The sequence below is a fragment of the Thermobia domestica genome, chromosome 3 (genome assembly GCF_964235325.1).
Source record: "Thermobia domestica chromosome 3, izTheDome1.hap1.1, whole genome shotgun sequence".
Lineage (NCBI taxonomy): Eukaryota > Metazoa > Arthropoda > Insecta > Zygentoma > Lepismatidae > Thermobia > Thermobia domestica.
This window is the reverse complement of record NC_137456.1, coordinates 252,253,838-252,271,926: the sequence shown is the minus strand read 5'-3', so window position 1 is coordinate 252,271,926 and position 18,089 is coordinate 252,253,838. Positions and strand designations below refer to the sequence as shown.

Genomic DNA, 18,089 nt, shown 5'->3' with positions numbered 1-18,089 from the left:
TCCAATATTAAGGTTGCTAGTTAAAAGTGACGATCCAAGAACATAATAATTTCAAACTATAACTTCAATAAGACAGAATCTGCTTATATTTATAATAGACACAGCTTGATTTGAATGTATAAGTAAGTAGATTTTGGTTTGCTGGTTAGAGTTCAGAGTTCCTTTCCACTAAAGCTATACGGGATATGGATTTACATTCTAAGGTGAGACTCAGACCATAGTAATGCAATCAAATTTCAAGGCTGTCTCGTCGAAAATCGAAACCAGAACCAAAGTCGTGTGGGCTAGATTCTAGACCAACGTGAAGTGGCCTATAGAAATATTTAGAAAAGTTTTATTTCTGAAAGTGAATTTTATATCAAGCCTCCAATGGCTTCTACTTTTAATACAGATAAATTAAAGATATTACTCGTAACTGTCTTCTTATTTTATGTTGGAGCCGCGATAGTTCAGTGGTAAAGCGTTCACATCTGGTGCATTGGGTCCTTAGTTCGATTCCAGTTCGCGCTAAATGAGCTTTGTGGTGGACAAATGTGGGTTTTCTCGGGGTTCTCCCTTTCCTCCCACTTTCTTCATTCCAACATTTTATTCATTTCTCATCATTATCGTCTCCTTTAGTCTGGCAGGCATAAATGTTGGACGTAAAACTTAAAAATTGTATTTCTTATTCTATGTTTTACAAGTTACGTTTATGTGTGTATATCTTAAGTTGTTATGCAACACACGGATATGATGCAACAACTACTAACGTGGGATATAAATCACGTGGGACCAAGCAAAGTCAGCCCGCCTAGTATAGAAAGCTCTCTACCACAATATTCCCATCCAAGAGAATATAGAGCCATGAATTTAGAAGTTGTTTTTCAGCTTCTATTATATCAATACTCGAATCTTCTTTTTGAAAGTAAAATATAACCTGAATTTAAAAGTGAAACATTTTTTATTACCATGGTCAAGCTTGTAGCTCAATTCTTCTAAAGAAGGAACATATAATTGATGGTTACAGTACCAACCATGAGAAAGCAACATTTGCTTACTCAGATATAGGGATGGGCACGAGCCGAGCTAAAACTCGACTCGACTCGAAACTCAAAGTGAATTCGAGTAGAGTTTCGAGTCGAGTCAAAGGTAATTTTCTCGAGTCAAGTTCCGAGTCGAGTCACTGTTTTGAGGTCGAGTCGAGTTTGAAAACTGGCTCGCTTGTTTACCTCGTTTTAACTCGTTTTGAAATCATTGCCTGATTAGACTAGAAAACGAAAGCTATGAGAAATGTAAGCAGTAATGTGGAATATTTTTAGTGTTGCTCACGAGGTGAGACACTGCTCGCATCTCGCCTCGTCTCGATTAACAAGACGACAATGGATTTTTATAACGAGACAGCCTCAAATGTCGTGAGCACTAACATAAGTATATACTGTAGTTATCAGCACCAAAGCTGAGACCTGCACGGTGAAAGTTTTGAGCCGAAGCAGAAGCCCAACCCGTGTAGGAATATTAGCCGGCTTAGCTCGGTTCACTAAGCGAACAGCTCGAGCCGGCTTGGTTGATGAGGCACCGACTGGTCTCAGGTAAGCCATCGTCTCAAGCCGGCTCGGTTGGGGTGAGCCATCAGCTCGGTTTGTTTCGGCTCGTATCGGTTTGGGTGGGTGAGCTATTGGCTCGGCTCGATTGGAAATGAGCTGTGAGCCGAGCCGCTCGAGCCGTTGAAAACCCTAAACCCGGGCCAAGCAGTTTTGAACATGTGTGGCCGGCCCCCTCTAACTTTTAACGATTTTTGGTTCGAGCCTGGATACTTGCTCCTCCGAAACTCAAACACAGAACCTCGTGAACGATGTCCTTGCCTTCTAGTCTTCACGACTACCAAGGTCAGCAGTCAAATAGTTTTTAGTATTCAGATACAAACCATCTATCTTTCATGTTTATACACGGTGTTGTTATAATAATAATAATAATAATAATAATAATAATAATAATAATAATAATAATAATAATAATAATAATAATAATAATAATAATAATAATAATAATAATGTTATAGTAGTAGTAGTATCATTGATAATAATTATATTGTCTCTGTAGGATACTTTAAAAAGTACTTAAAACTACACATAGTATTTGGCTCGATTTGGCTCGTTTTGGCTCGTCTCGACTCGAAACTGGAGTCAAATTCGAGTCGACTTCCGAGTCGAGTTGGAGGAAATTTTTCGAGCCGAGTTCTCGAGTCGAGTCGAGTTTCAATGAGAAACTCGCTCGGACTCGCTCGTGCCCATTCCTACTCAGATTCCAACATCAAAGTTTTAAGGCAAACCTAAGTACCTAACATAACGTCAGTGCTGAGAGAGACGTTTAAACAACCAAATAATCCATCTCCACACGGAATGTTCCAAGTAAACTAAACTTAAGCCTAATTGGTATATTATACCGTATACCATTGACATACACAGAATTTTATCATGGGTTAGTTCGGTCACCCAAGTCAATATAGATAATATTTTAATAATAATAATAATAATAATAATAATAATAATAATAATAATAGGCCTAATATTTAAACCTGTCTTATTATGCATGTTCCTTTGTCTACTCTCTTAATTAATAAATATCGGTATTGGTATTGGATCTAAGACCTCTTTCTTTCGAAATAATTTTAAAAATTAGACTGTTTTTCTCGAAATATTGGAGACCGTTTCGTGTCTCCTTTCGAATCCTAAAAAGCATGTCTCGTTGTTGAGACAAGACTTCTCATGCAAAACCTATAGGGTAATAATATAGTATAAGAAGTTTCAGCTGCTCTTCCCGCTGAAACTGTGGAGACTGGTGGCGCCGCCACTCAAGGAAGTTAGGTAACACGAATTACGAACTACGTACCAAGAACGAATCAGATTATTCAGAGCACTTGAGTTTGATAGAGAATTAGCCAATGATACACTTAGCAGACGATGCAGTTAGTTGCAACTCTAGCCCTTAGTGTTGCAGAGTCACTTTCGTTGCAATGTGGGGACGGTTTGAATTTCCATTAGGAATATAGGCAGTGGTTCATCAGGGTAATCAGTGTGCAAAACTCTAAAAACACAGTTTCTATCCAAGGACGTCATTGGAATAAGAGATAGAAGAATTATCGGCGAAGGAAGGAAGGCCCATGAATATATCTTCAATTTATCGAAGGAACTTATTCATTGATTTCTAGGATTCCTTTAAGTTATCGGAGTATCTAGCGTTAACAATTTAATTTCAAACAAATAGGCTACATTAGTTGTGTTATAATAAAACTCTTTTATACATCTTGATATTTGTTTTCTATGCAACAAAAAGAACCTAACCTATTATTTATCTATATTTATCAAAATCAAAATATGGCAACTCAGCATTGTCACTTGTGGAATATTTTATATGGAATAAACGCACTTTCTCCTTCTTGTGCACTAGTGAATTGCATCCAGTAGCACATACAGTTAGTAGACTGAAAGCGTTGAGGTGAACATTATTTTAAGTTAATTGAAGTGCCTATAGGGTGTTAGAAAGTTTATACTTTCGGTAAACGCTTTCTTTGGAAAAGATTACATGGTAATAATGCTAGCAGTAATCAAGTTAGCCCTTTAAAGGGCAAGCATTGATAACATTACAACATATTTAGCTTGCTTTTATGGTTGAACCATGTCTTCCTGATTATACTTTCGTAATTTTTAAAGTATTTTTGTACTTTGGTGACAAAATACAGGGTGTTTATTTCAAAGCAACATTGCCATAAAATAGGTCTTATGTGTAGCTACTGTGTAGCATTGCCCTATTATGGTAAAATATCATAAGAATACTCTCGGTAATTACCAACAGTTTCGTTGAAATATTTTCCTGCAGAGCAAGAAACCAAAAATAAAAATAATAATAATAAAAAAAAACTTTCGCGGAACGTAGGAGATAAAGCTTCTACAATACTAAATTTGACTGTTCCCTGTTGATGAAGATTAGAAGTATCTAAAGAAGTGGACCGCAAATCATGTATATGAATATTGTATGAAAGCAATAATGCCAATTAAATTATCATTGAAGTTATAATTCGTGCGGATAATGCAATAGAATGCGATGTTGCTTGAGAGCAACACTTTCCATTAAAGGGTTAATTCTAAATTATTACTTTAGTTAGGAGCAGTGGCGTATTTACAATATTGTTTTCTTTTGGGGGGGGCTTTGCTAACTTTATCCCTAGAATGTGAAAATTCTGCAAGATATTTCATTTACTTTAAAATAGTAAATAAAATTTCGGAGGACTTAATAATGGAAGCCCCCCTTAAATACGCCACTGGTTAGTGGTATAATAGGAAATGCGTTAGTATGTTCCGTAGATATTACTCTTTCTTTGTATTTATTCATATATTTTTCGTATTGGCACCCTATTCTTAATCTGTACTAAAATGGGATATCATAATACTTTACGTAAAATATATGGTGCGTCTAGTTTATGAGACCATAGATTTGTAGTTTACAGAAGAAACATTCTAATGTTACTTCAAAAGAGGAACGTATAAGTAGTCAAAATATATGGAGATCTTATGTCTAACATTCATAATAATATTCAAAAGCGTAATCCTTTTAACCATTTGTAGTCCACACAGAAGTAATGATGAACTGAATTGCTATGTGAATATAGTATGCTACGTCATGATTCGTAACGATACAAATGTCCAAAAGCTATCCCGCAGATAAAGGCATCTAATAACATGAGAAACGAGGTTTCCACTATCTTTGTCTACGCTCATACTCACCGTCACTGACACATCTACTTTCTACGTGCGAACTACGTGTGGCAACACGGGCCACCAGTTTCGCTCTACCCTTATTCGGGTTAAATACAATTGTTGGTTTTAGTCACCACCTCGGACACGTTGGTTGTTTTTTAAACTGTCGTCTTTTTATGGTTTATATTCGCACGCTGTTTTATATCATAGCGCTTAAGGCATCCTAAAGTGAATCTGTACCCAGGAATGAAGTTTCTCCGATAAGAAATAATGTATAAAGTGTTAGGAGTCGATTTCCTAATTAAAAATATACATAACTCATGAATATATGGTTTCAAATATACTGTAAAATGAGCACTTCCTTCAGAACAGAAACTAGTAAACTATGACATCTCCATCAATAGCAAGCTTATAACTTCAGAACCAAATGGGATAGGAAGTGCTACACAACATAGTCGATGCTTGTTTGCATCGCGATAGGATGTGGCATAAAGTTTGTTGCTATAGTAAACCCTAATTCGCATCGTTCCTTTGTTTTGATGGATTATCTAAATCATAGGTAACAAAATTTTCGTGAGTGCCTAAAGTTTAATTTTGTTAAAAATTGACACATCATGCCAATTAGCAGGCCAAAGGCCCAAAATTCCAGTGAACCTCCAGGTAAATAAATATATTAATATGTAATGGGTTATATTTAGTGAGTGATTACTATACCTGTTCTTCATTCCTCTATTCATATTATCCCCTTACACACACTACTTCACAATAAGGTAAACTGTGTCTCAAAACTTGGTTTGAAATTATTGTTATATAATAGAATAACAATGCTTTAATTGAGACCGCATTTTTCGGAATACTAGTTATTTTTTTTTATTTTTATGTTGTGCTGAGTTACATATTTACGTTTGCTGGTTGGATTCACACAGTATATTATAAATAACAGACAATACCACTATCACTGAGCATTTAAAGTTGCTTATACAGGATATTTCAAAACAACATCGACAACGTTTGGGAGGTGATTCCTGACATCAAGATAAGACAAAAAGTATAGACCAACCTGGGTGCACAAATGCTTCCTTTCGGAGTTATAAGCTGCCGGAACTTTAAAGGTCCATAGCTCCAAAACTATGGGGCCTACCGTAGTCGGGTCAAAACTTTACTAAGGAACTAGTATGTGCTCTATCCAAAAAATACATGCTTCAGAATCCTGCAGTACTACCGCAACAGTTTTTATAGAGGTAATTGATGAGTACTTCAGATTATATGCCCGTACTTAAACTGACTGTACAAAAATTGTTGCGTGAGTACCTTAGGATTATTCTTATCGTCTTGTTTTGGTGTCAGGAATCACCTTCCAAACGTTGTAGGTGTTGTTTTGAAACACCCTGTAGAATCCTACAATAAGGAATATATTAGAATTACCGGTAATATAGGAACCGCCTTCACGGAAGTTAAGAGACTTATCTTAATGTATAATAAAGTGGAAGTAGAACTAAAGTTTAGTCTATTAATCCAGTGACGAATCTAGCCCGGGGCCCTGGGCCTTCGCCTCCCTCCCAGTTTTCTAAGTGACAAAAATTATTGGAACTATTTATAAATTTTTGAAAATTTTATTGTAAATATTGCGTTTTATTTTTTATTGGAAAATTTTTGAAACATTAGATATAATTTCAGTTGCAGTTTTTATGTTTTGCAATGTGTAAAACAGTACCGTTCTTTGAGGTCTACAATGTCAACGTCCAACCTAGTCATAATATCCATCGGGAGAGAGTTAAGTTCGACACTTCTGCAGGACTTTTGTATGAAAAATTGTCTAGTTCTGGCTGCCCCCTCCAGTTCTTACCTTCTATATCCGCCACTGTATTAATTCCAGTTTCGATTTCAGATAAAATAAACATTGTTCCAATTTCTTGATATTTGAATTAATAGCATTGCAAACTTTTGATTATCTTCTATTGGAGTATTTATTTTGTAGATCCATGTAAATTTTTTTTGTTTCCTTTCTATTGTGTTATGCACACAGTTATTATTTATTGCGTGTTTTGTTATGACAGGAAAATGTTACTGAGTACTTTCACTCAGGAAACAAACAGATGAAGAGCAGTGATATTGTGCTTGTTTGTAAGTAATCTTCGTATGTCGATTTGTTTTCCTAAAGCTGGATGCGGAAGGCTTTCTAATTTTGTGATATAGATGTCGTGTGAGCTGGTAAATACCTCTTTATGAATTATGGGCTTGTTTATTACAGGGTTTTCTTATTTAAATATATTACAGCGTTTAAAATAGTGCTTCCCAACCTTGGTTACCTGTTGCCTACCTCTTGCTCATAGGTGGAACTATCGGGGGTATCCCCCTAAAAGCAATGCTGGTCAACCCCAGAATTTTTTTACTGGATGAAAATAATGTGATAAGTTTATCTCGATTTGAGTCAAGTGCAGATAACCGGAATTGGTAATTGTAGACCGAAGGTGAACCTTTATGGTGTGCGTCAGGTGAACGGCCGCCATCTTGCTGTCGTTTTGATCTCGCTCAAAAAGTTCAAATACAGTGAGTCCAGAAAGTATTCGTACACCTCGATATTTTGTAAATATTGCGCCAGTGCAGCGCTAATTCGCATGGAATTCATGAAAAAGATAACGCTCTTGCTGTAGTATGACACATGTCATTTATTCAATACAAAAAATCCACAACAAAAATAAAATTTCTGGTAGAAAAAAATAACAAAACAAAAATAAATCAGTTTTAAGATCACAAACAAGTATTCGTACAGTCATAGTTTTTTTTCCCCAGAGATCATCACTATCACAGCCGTTTTCACTATTCTAATATCTGGTGGGGTAACCGTTAGCCTTGATAACTGCTTGCAGCCTCTTGGGAACGGTTTTAACACACTTAGCAGTTACTGAGGAGGGAATTTTATCCCACACCTCTGCCAAAGCATTTTTCAGGTCAGACGCATTAGAAATTACTCTTTTTTTTATAATCTGTTTCTCAAGATAACTCCACAAATGTTCAATTGGGTTCATGTCAGGAGATTGGGGAAGTATATGTAGTTGTTTAGGGCAATTGTACAGAAGCCACAGTTTAGTAGTTTGAGCTGCGTGCTTGGGGTCATTGTCCTGTTGAAATACATAATTTTTGCCTAGTCCTAGTTTTGCAGCACTAGCATCCAAATTTTGTTTCAATATGTCTATATATATTTTGTGGTCCATTATTCCATCAATGAAGTGTAGGTCTCCAACCCCAGCGGCACTCATGCACCCCCACACAAGCACACTACCACCACCATACTTCACTGTTGGCAACAGATTGCGAGGTTCAAGTTATGCATTTTTTTGCCGCCACACTTTCTGGCTACCGTCTGATCCAAAAATGTTAAATTTACTTTCATCCGAGAAGATAACGCGCTCCCACTGCTCTGGAGTATCTGTCAAGTGTTCCTTCGCGAAAGCGAGGCGTTTCTTCCGGTTCTTCTTGTTCACCCAAAACTTTCTACGGGGAGTCCGTCCATTGTACCCCACGACCCGTAGCTGTTTGCGGACTGTTTCGTTGCACACCATGGTACCGAGTCGCTCCAGCTCTGCAGGGGCACTAGTTCGGGTTTTTTTCTTGATCGCGCGGACTATGACACGCTTGTCTTGCTCTCTAAGTACTAGGCTAGTCGACAAAGCGTTACCCCCCACAGTGAACGCGGCCTAAGTGGCTACACGGTAATTTTAGTTTCACCAAAGTTGTAAATCATACTATGAGCCAGTCAGGGTTTCCAGGTCTTTTCTTTTCATTTCCCGCGCCAGAAGTGGTAGACCTGGATTCGATTCTAGGCAGGAGCTTATGTGGCTAGGGTCCCACGTTGAGCTGTAGTTCACGTCTGATGTAGTCTCGCTGATATAGTCGAAAGAAACGGAGCAAGAGGCATTTGTTTTTAAAGATATCCTCTGTATCGAAAACAAATATTAGACCCCAATCAATAAATTCCAACATTTACACTACTTTATACTTTACTAGCTATGCACGTGCCTTTGGAGAATGGGGTTCCGGATTCGAATCCTGTGGGAGATCATTGAAAAGTTTCAGCGCATAAAGGTAGTTTAGATTCCACCTTAAACTGTAGGTTCACATCTTGTATAGCTTCGGTGCTGAAAGGACCGCTAAATTCCAAGCCACCAACTATAAAATTTACATCATGATATTTTTAACCAATTCTCTGGTTTAATCTTTTAATTTTTTTCCTCTCATGATTTTGGCTTCTTCTGAAATTCCTACTCTCTACCAATTTTAGCACCTTATTTTCAGTTTCAGAACAAAGTTGATAAAACACGAGCAGTTACAGTTAAAATAAATAAATAAAATAAAATAAACATATCTCTCCCAGGAATATTTCTAAGCTGCATGGAAAGAAATGTCTGGAAACTGAAACATTATGTGTTTGTTTTACAAAACTAAGTTTCGAAATAATTAGGCAACGTAGTTTTTCGGTCATTTCAAAGACTGGAAAGAGAATAAGATGTATTGAATCCCATTTAAAATTATGGTCTTTGCTGTTTAAAACATTTTCAATATACCTAAGTACCAAACTATTAGAGGTGGCATTTTCCGCCTTTCTAGTGTGCACACATCTATGGCTTAGACCATCTAAGGACAATTGTTCCATCATCTAACATATCCACCCCATAAAATGACGCATAGCCGACCCTGGCCCTTTCGAGCTGTTGCGCCTTAAGGTTTGGTATATATTAGGTATATTGGAAGTTGGCACAACTTTAACAAAGTATTATTATTATTATTATTATTATTATTATTATTATTATTATTATTATTATTATTATTATTATTATTATTATTATTATTATTATTATTCATAGTGAACATACAATTTGGCTCGATGTTTCTTCATTCTGAGAATTCTGTTCCATTCCCTCCCAGTCTGGAACAAATATCGCAGCCACTTCTCTCCACATTTTTATTTTTAAGTCACGATTCATGTAGTTCGGATCTCTTAAATCATATACGCATGGCCTATTTTGTATTTCGATTATAAACGCCTCTGTGTTAAACACACTAACCATGACTGGATATGTACACAGGACACGTTTTCAAACACAACTGAAAATTTCTCTTTGTGATTACACTTGTGGTTGTCTGTTTGGGGGTGGAGTTCGAGCTTCGGAGATAGGGGCTCAAATTCAAGTTATTTCGTTGTGTCATCTTTTGCCTAAAGTCAAATATTTTGCTTATAGATTACTATGGCACCAGCTAAGTGTCAATCAAGTGTATCACGAGAAATCACCCTATTGTGTTACATAGATTTTTCTGTGAATAGCTAATTTTCGGAATTTCCTTCTATTTTTGTGAATTTTCTTTTGTTATACACACACATACTTTATAACAGCAGAGTTCCAATCTCTGCACAAAGCGTCTTCCAAGCAGCTGTTTCTTGCTACAATCCCCTTGCCTGGCAACACGTCTTTCCTTTCTGTCATTCCTTTTGAAATCTTTTAAACAGCAGGCGGTCTATTGTTCCGACCCGCACCAAATACGCTGGAGCCGGCGTTTTCTCAGCAATTTTATTGCTTTCGCGTTCATGTTTAGCCGCTCAGATTTAAATACATGGTCAGCGTATTTCAAGCTTACGCATGAGCAATAAATGCGCTTTGCGATCGCTACAAATAGCCGGGGTCTAAGAGAGGGGGGTCGTCCAGTCCTCCTCCTATTGCGCAGAGATTTTGTCACACAGAAACGGTCTATCACACTTTGTACCGTTGACCATGGCCTATCCACTAGCTCCGATATCTCCCGCAGCGATTTGCACTTGTTGTGGAGGCGTAGAATGAGCCTCCGCTCCTCCAGTGACGTTTCCTTTCCTTTGCGGCCCATGTTGACAGGGTTGACTGTAGTACTCGCTCAGCAGTTCAGTGAGTGCACCAAGATCGTTGTGGCCGAAGTGACGAGACATTTATCGTCACTCACACCTACCCTTTCCTTCTCTGCGTAGCCAGCGAACCGAAATTCGTCCAAAAACAAACGCACTTCCAAGGAAACGCAGCTTGTACGAATACTTGTTTGGGACCTTAAAATTGTTTATTGTTATTGTTATTTTATATTTTTTCTAGCAAATGTTATACCTTTGTTGTGGATTTTTTGTGTGGAATAAATTGCGTGGGTCATACTGCAGCAACAGTGTTATTTTCTGCAGGTATTCCATATGAAATAGCGCTTCACTGGCGCGATTTTTACAAAATTACGAGGTATACGAATACTTTATGGATTCACTGTACTACTGCTTACCTCTCTTCATGTTTGATGTGGACAAATACTGTGTGCGTAGGTTTTATCGAGGTTCTCCCATTTCCTCCCACTCTCTTCATTCTACTATTTCATTCATTTCTAATCATCACCGTCTCCTTTAGCCTAGCCAGCCCAACCAACGTAAAACGTAAAGATTTCATTTCATTTCATTTCATATTTCTTTATGTTTGGTTGGTACAAAATTTCAGTTTTCTCTTTCAAATAGTTTAGAAGTTATGATGTATGACCACTTTTAATGGTTCACCTTGTGTATCCGAAACTGGGAGGAAATTTCCCCTGAAACCCCAAATGATGCCACTGACTGGAGCTATTCAAAACCAAAGTCTTAACTTGCCTGTTGCTAGCGGAAACGCGACCGATGTTGAAAATTGGGAAGTTGAAACACAGCTAGTCAAGAAAGGACGTCTGAACGTCCAAGTGACATTAATGAGCCTGAAAGAACGTGAATCTAAGAAGAAACCTAGATTGTATCTTGTTAAGAACCAATTTAAACTTAATTAGCATTATCTACCTTTTGCATCCCAATAAGTGGGCTTTGTGGTGAATAAAAGCAGTGTGTTTAAGTTTTCTCGGGGTTCTTCCATTTCCTTTTACTTCATTCATCATCACCATCTCATATATCGTCGGTGCATAAGAGTGGCTCGTTAAACTCAAAAACAATAATATCAGCCATCTACGGTCATGCTTTATATTACACTATCATTTTCTTTTTGGTTTATCCAAAGGCTTTTTTTTCCTTAGGTATTTCGACTTATACTGTTGTAGTTTGTTTGTTGTTCTCTATGATATTTTTATTTGTTTGTTTTTATATGTTCTTCTATGTCTATAGTTTTAAAACGTCTTTGGCGCCGGAGACCCACATTCGATTTCCGGCGGAGTTCACATGATTTAGATTTCACGTTGAGCTATAGGCCCACGTCGTATATAGCCTCACTGCTGACAGAGACAACAAACTCTAATCTAACCAACTGTGACTTCAAAGTTACTACTCATATATTCTTCCTTCCTGCCCCTGGAAGTGCAAGTAGCTTGATCTTTTCTATTCTCATATCTTTCCTTGTTTCAAGCTATAGGCCAGCCATGAGCAACACCCGGCCCCTGGGCCTGCTCCGGCCCACTAAACTCTTTCATCTGGCCCGACTGACCCAGTGTTTAAAATGTATTTCTTACATATTCTCTTCAACTAAATTTATTTTTTTCTAACTTTCGACCGCATACCGTGAAACTTATCTCTCGCAACCTGGCAACGATGAGAAAACAACACAGAAACCAACATTTATCTACCAGAGATGGGCATTTTTCCTTACCTTCACTCACATTCACCCTCAATCGACTTCCTCGCCCTCACACTCAAATATTGATCATACCCTCACCCTCAGCCACACTTACCATCAATCAATTCCTTCACTCTCACACACTAACATTATTGATACCCTCACACTCACCCTCAATCAAGTCTTTCACACTCACACTCAAGTATTGTTGATATCCTTACCCTTACTCACTTTCACACCCATCTACCAAAATGAAGGTAAGTGGGAGTGACCCTCTTAAGGGTAAGAATGAATGAGGATGCCCATCTCTGTTCTCTCACCTCCATCCTTTCCTCTGATCTTTGGGCTTCGAACCTCGTCAAAAGTAAGAAAATAAGTACTAGATTTTTCCTTTTTACCTCTAGTAAAATATTTTGGTTACTATTTTTAGGTTCCTGTGATGTTAGTGTATGATGAACCAGTGGTGGATCTAGCCCAAGGACGGAAGGGCCTAGACCCCCCATTTTTTTCGTGTCAAAAATAATGTAACCTATTATTTATATATTTTTTGAAGTTTATAGTAATCTTATGATATACCTACCATAGTTTGGATTCTGGCTGCCCCCACTACCACCACCAGGTTTTACCTTCTAGATTCGCATCAGCGATGAACGAGTTTTTCCACTGAATATGACTATTCAATTTTTATGAAAACGTTATACATTGTCTAGTACGGCCCTTGACGCCAGTTAAGTCCTCTGTGATTGGTTCACATTCTGTTCCAACTTGTACATACCTGCTTTAGGCTCTGAATTCATTGTATTTTTGATCGTTTATTGATTTTCTCATTCCTAATCCAACCGTGGCTTACTTTCTTCATTCTTACATATCCTGTGTTTCTGTTTACTGCTTTTTCCACATTACTATATATAGTTTTCAAGAGGTGTCTCGTAAGGAAAAAATCTTACATCGGTACAAATTAAAGATTTATCGCATCAAACTCAGGAAAGGAAAATTATATACAAGAATTAATACATAGGGTAATTTATCTTTGATTACTTTAAAGCAATAAAACTTTAATTTTTAGCGATGTGACTTTCCTCATGAGTTGCTCCTAAGCTCTCTCTGTTGATCTAATGGCTAACGCGTGTGACTTCGGTCCGCCTGGTCTCGGCTTCGATTTTCGGTGGGAGAGCATTAAAATTTGAACACATTGCAATGGTTCTGATTCCATCTTCAACTGTCGGTCCAAGTTTCATCTAGCTTCAGTGGTAAAAAGATACGCTGATCTTCAATAAGCAAATAAACGACCGACCTTTGAACGTTTTGTTTGTTAATATCTTCGTTAATTTCATTGTTAGTTTCATATTGTTCATGATTTACATTGTTAGAGCTCTCAGCTCGGATACAAAGGGTCACTGGTTTGATCCCTGACCATGTGAATAGGTATTGGACAATATCATGTTCGTGAGGTTTCTTGGAATTGTATTGTTTCCTCCTACATTCCAATAGTTCACTCCTTTAGCCTTAAACGGCATTCCGTGGAAAACGACAAATTCCATGTGGTTTCATTTCTTCATGATTTACGAGCTGCAAAATTCTAAATCTATCATGAAAAATAATCTTCCGGACGATCAAGGCGTGTAGTATGCCCCGAAATATATCCAATGTTGTGTCACTACTTTTGGGCTCTTCATACTCTCATACCCTCGATAAGACTAAAAAAAGTAACTGAAAACATGGTAAATGGAAACCAATCTGTCTGATTCACATTTTCACTCATACTATTATATACTAGCAGCGTTCACCCCGCTTCGCTGCGGTCACCCCGGAACGCAATAAACTTTGTTACTTAGATAATTTTTACTTTTTCGCTTTCAAATTGCAAGCGCCTGTCATTTATGTTAACCCGCCGAGTCACGTGGTCATGCGGGTTGCATATACATACGTTTATTTTTACCTATGATGAACTATGGAGACTTGAATGGTCCATTATCTCAAGACACTGGTAATTAAAAATTAAAGTGATATGATAAAAACCATCTAGGGTCCAAATCCTAACAACCCCCCAAAAATGAAAGAAATCGGTTCAGCCGTATTAGCGTGATGAGTTCACAAAGGATTTGTACGTTCTCTTTTATATATATAGATTGTCGATAGATTAATGTAAATAGTTTTCTCATTCTACTATTACATGTATGGTTCGTTAGAGGTCTGCACGGGCCCGGGCCGAGCCCGCGGGCCGGACTCGGGCCTACAATATCTAAATTCGGGCCCGGACCGGGCTCGGACCGTAAATTTTCAAATATATAATCATATTTCTCGGGCCTTTTCTGGCCTAACTTTGTAAATATATTGTACAACGATATTTATTGGACCGTTCTATCTGGAGAACTTTTAAAGCATAACTGCAAAATTATACCTCTACACGGATTAAATAAAAATACAATTTTGCGTTAATTATTAAGTTTCAGTTATTCGGGCTTATTTCGGGCTCATTTGTTTATCACACGAGCTCGGGCCTAAATGCTAGAACATATTTCGGACTCGGGTCGGGCCTTACATTATAAATTCACGGGCCGGGTCGAGGTCGAGCTAAAAATTCCGGCCCGTGCAGACCTCTATGGTTCGTCGTGGAGCTTTATTTTTCTGTAACATTTTACAAACCTTATTGTTTATATTTTCCAGTAAGCCTTTCTGTGGATTACTTCTTGAATAGCTACATATTCATGTTATTCTTGTTTGTATATGGGTAAAAGGATAACGTCAGAACTTAAAAGTCAAAATTAAGTAGATTCTCTTCTGAGAATTGATAAACTGTAAACGGAACACTTCACATGAATTAGTTCGTTAAAATGCAGACGTTAATAGACTATATTATTTTATTGTGTTGCTTAGTTTTATTCAGATCACCTTGCCCCTTAAATCAAACTGTGACCATTATTACTATTCATTGTTATTCTACGTTTCTACTATTTATTGTTCTATCTTATTATTTAGTGTTGTTTAATATTTACCATTTATTGTTATTGTTACATATTTGTTTTCTCATGTATTTGTTATCTTATATCTTCTTTTATGTTTTATCTCTCTTTTTCAGCAGTATTTTTGTCTGTTGATTTTTTTTTTACTTTTATTTTTGGCATGTGTGTTTATATTGTGACGGGAATAAATAGCCTCGTTGCTGACGTCAACATTAAATCCAAATCAATCAATCAAATCAAAACTGAAAAATCAGAATTAAGATGTTTATTCCATAAAGTGTATTGTATGTAGACTCGTATTTAAGTACTTTACGCCAGAGATGTTCACCCTCGCCCTCAAGTTCCCTCGCCCACAGTGACGCGAGGGCGAGGGAACGCGAGGGCGAGGACAAGTTTTGGCCGCGAGGGCGAGGGTGCGCGAGGGCGAGGACAAGCTTCGATGGCGAGGGTGAGGGTGCGCGAGGGCGAGGACAAGCTTCCATGACGAGGGTGAGGATGCGCGAGAGCGAGGAAAAGCTTCGACGAAGAGGGTGAGGGTGCGCGAGGGCGAGGACAAGCTTCGACGAAGAGAGTGAGGGTGCGCGAGGGCGAGGACAAGCTTCGACGAAGAGGGTGAGGGTGCGCGAGGGCGAGGACAAGTTTCGGCCGCGAGGGCGAGGATGCGCGAGGGCGAGGACAAGCTTCGATGACGAGGGTGAGGGTGCGCGAGGGCGAGGAAAAGCTTCGACGAAGAGGGTGAGGGTGCGCGAGGGCGAGGACAAGTTTCGGCAGCGAGGGCGATGGTGAGCGAGGGCGAGGACAAGCTTCGATGGCGAGGGTGAGGGTGCGCGAGGGCGAGGACAAGTTTCGGCAGCGAGGGTGAGGATGCGCGAGGGCGAGGAAAAGCTTCGATGGCGGGGGTGAGGGTGCGCGAGGGCGAGGACAAGCTTCGATGGCGAGGGTGAGGGTGCGCGAGGGCGAGGACAAGCTTCGATGACGAGGGTGAGGGTGCGCGAGGGCGAGGAAGAGCTTCGAGGAAGAGGGTGAGGGTGCGCGAGGGCGAGGACAAGTTTCGGCAGCGAGGGCGAGGGTGCGCGAGGGCGAGGACAAGCTTCGATGGCGAGGGTGAGGGTGCGCGAGGGCGAGGACAAGCTTCCATGACGAGGGTGAGGATGCGCGAGGGCGATGACAAGTTTCGGCAGCGAGGGCGAGGGTGCGCGAGGGCGAGGACAAGCTTCGATGGCGAGGGTGAGAGTGCGCGAGGGCGAGGAAAAGCTTCGACGAAGAGGGCTAGGGTGCGCGAGGGCGAGGACAAGTTTCGGCAGCGAGGGCGATGGTGCGCGAGGGCGAGGACAAGCTTCGATGGCGAGGGTGAGGGTGCGCGAGGGCGAGGAAAAGCTTCGACGAAGAGGGCAAGGGTGCGCGAGGGCGAGGACAAGTTTCGGCAGCGAGGGTGAGGATGTGCGAGGGCGAGGACAAGCTTCGATGGCGGGGGTGAGGGTGCGCGAGGGCGAAGAATTCAATAACGAACTTTTTAAATGAATTAAATGTAGACACCGTAAATTGATAACACTTAGTGTAATCCACTTCATCAAAGTCAGTTATTAGTTGATCAATAATTTTAATTGATCTTAAATTAGGATTATCTTATAAATCAGTACTGTTAATGGTTTAATTGAATTGTCAATTTTGTAAATAAAATCTCATTCTAAGATAATTACGTTAAGTGTAGATCGCAACTATCTAGGCCAGCCCACAAACTGTTTTTAATTGAAATCCTATCCGTTTTCCAAGTACCCAGTTACAAAACTATTAAGTCAATACTGAAAACTAAAAACGAAAATATTTATTGCAATTAAACGATTAACACGATTGGTATTATTGGACGGGAGCACGTTGGCTCAGTGCTACAGCCAATCTCTGGTTTCAGGTGTCACTCGTTCGATCCCAGGCCAAGTGAGTTCGTGGAGGACGATAGCGTATACTTGGGTTTTCTCGGGATTTTCCCGTTTCCTCTCGTTTTCTCATTCCACCTATTCTTTCATCATCATTCACTTGCAATTCCATCAGTCTCCTTTAGCCATCGATGGCATAACCGTTGGATGTTAAACTAAAGATTTATTTATTTTATTTTATTTATTTTTTTTTAAGATTGGTATCTTTGAAAGCGTTTTTAATATAGTGTAAGAATATGCAGCGCACAGTCTTGAAAAGGGAGACTATTTTGGGCGTCCAGTAGGCTTCTTTCTGTGATCTGTTACCCTTCATTATCGACGTTTTTATTATTATTTTTTTCGCTAAATAGGATATTAAAATAGAATGATTTGGTTCTATATCGCAAGTTTTAAAGCTCCCTGACACCTGATATTTAGTCAGCAAGGAAAACTTAGAAATAAAGAAGCAAAACTACTTGAAGTATTCGGCTATGGTTCATCTAATCATGGGCGTCGTAACGAGGGGCTTGGGTGGTCGCGTTCCTCCCAGATTTTCGTCACACGTATGTAAGCAGACTAAGAAAATAAAAGCATATATTCAGGGGTGTAGTCGAGAGTATACGAAGGTGTATTGCTCAATCTTAGTCATTTGCGCATACTTTCTGCTTCAAGGCGTGTAGTACTATATTCAAAACTAGCATATATAACCTGTGAAATTTTTAAGACTAGCGTATACTCTGTGAAAATTTTAAGACTATGGTGTACGTCATGTGAAATTTTAGGACTTGAGCAGGAAGTTTTTGATAGTCTATTATTGCAAACAGCCCCTGCCCGCTGCAGCCCCTAGTTATTCGCCACTACTTTCTAAACATTTTCTATATATTTTACATCCCTGTA

At 39.0% G+C, this 18,089-nt stretch overlaps 1 protein-coding gene across 2 annotated transcripts in view; it reads left to right on the top strand.

The window, feature by feature from the left end:
• The first annotated feature begins 5,226 nt into the window (after positions 1-5,226).
• LOC145681016 (uncharacterized) overlaps positions 5,227-18,089 on the top strand; it is a 149,328-nt gene continuing 136,465 nt past the window's right edge. For both annotated transcript variants that reach the window (XM_081752296.1, XM_081752295.1), the window contains exon 1: positions 5,227-5,393. In XM_081752296.1, the coding sequence (XP_081608422.1) occupies positions 5,348-5,393 (46 nt within the window). In that variant the 5' untranslated portion in view covers positions 5,227-5,347. The remainder of the gene's footprint in view (positions 5,394-18,089) is intronic.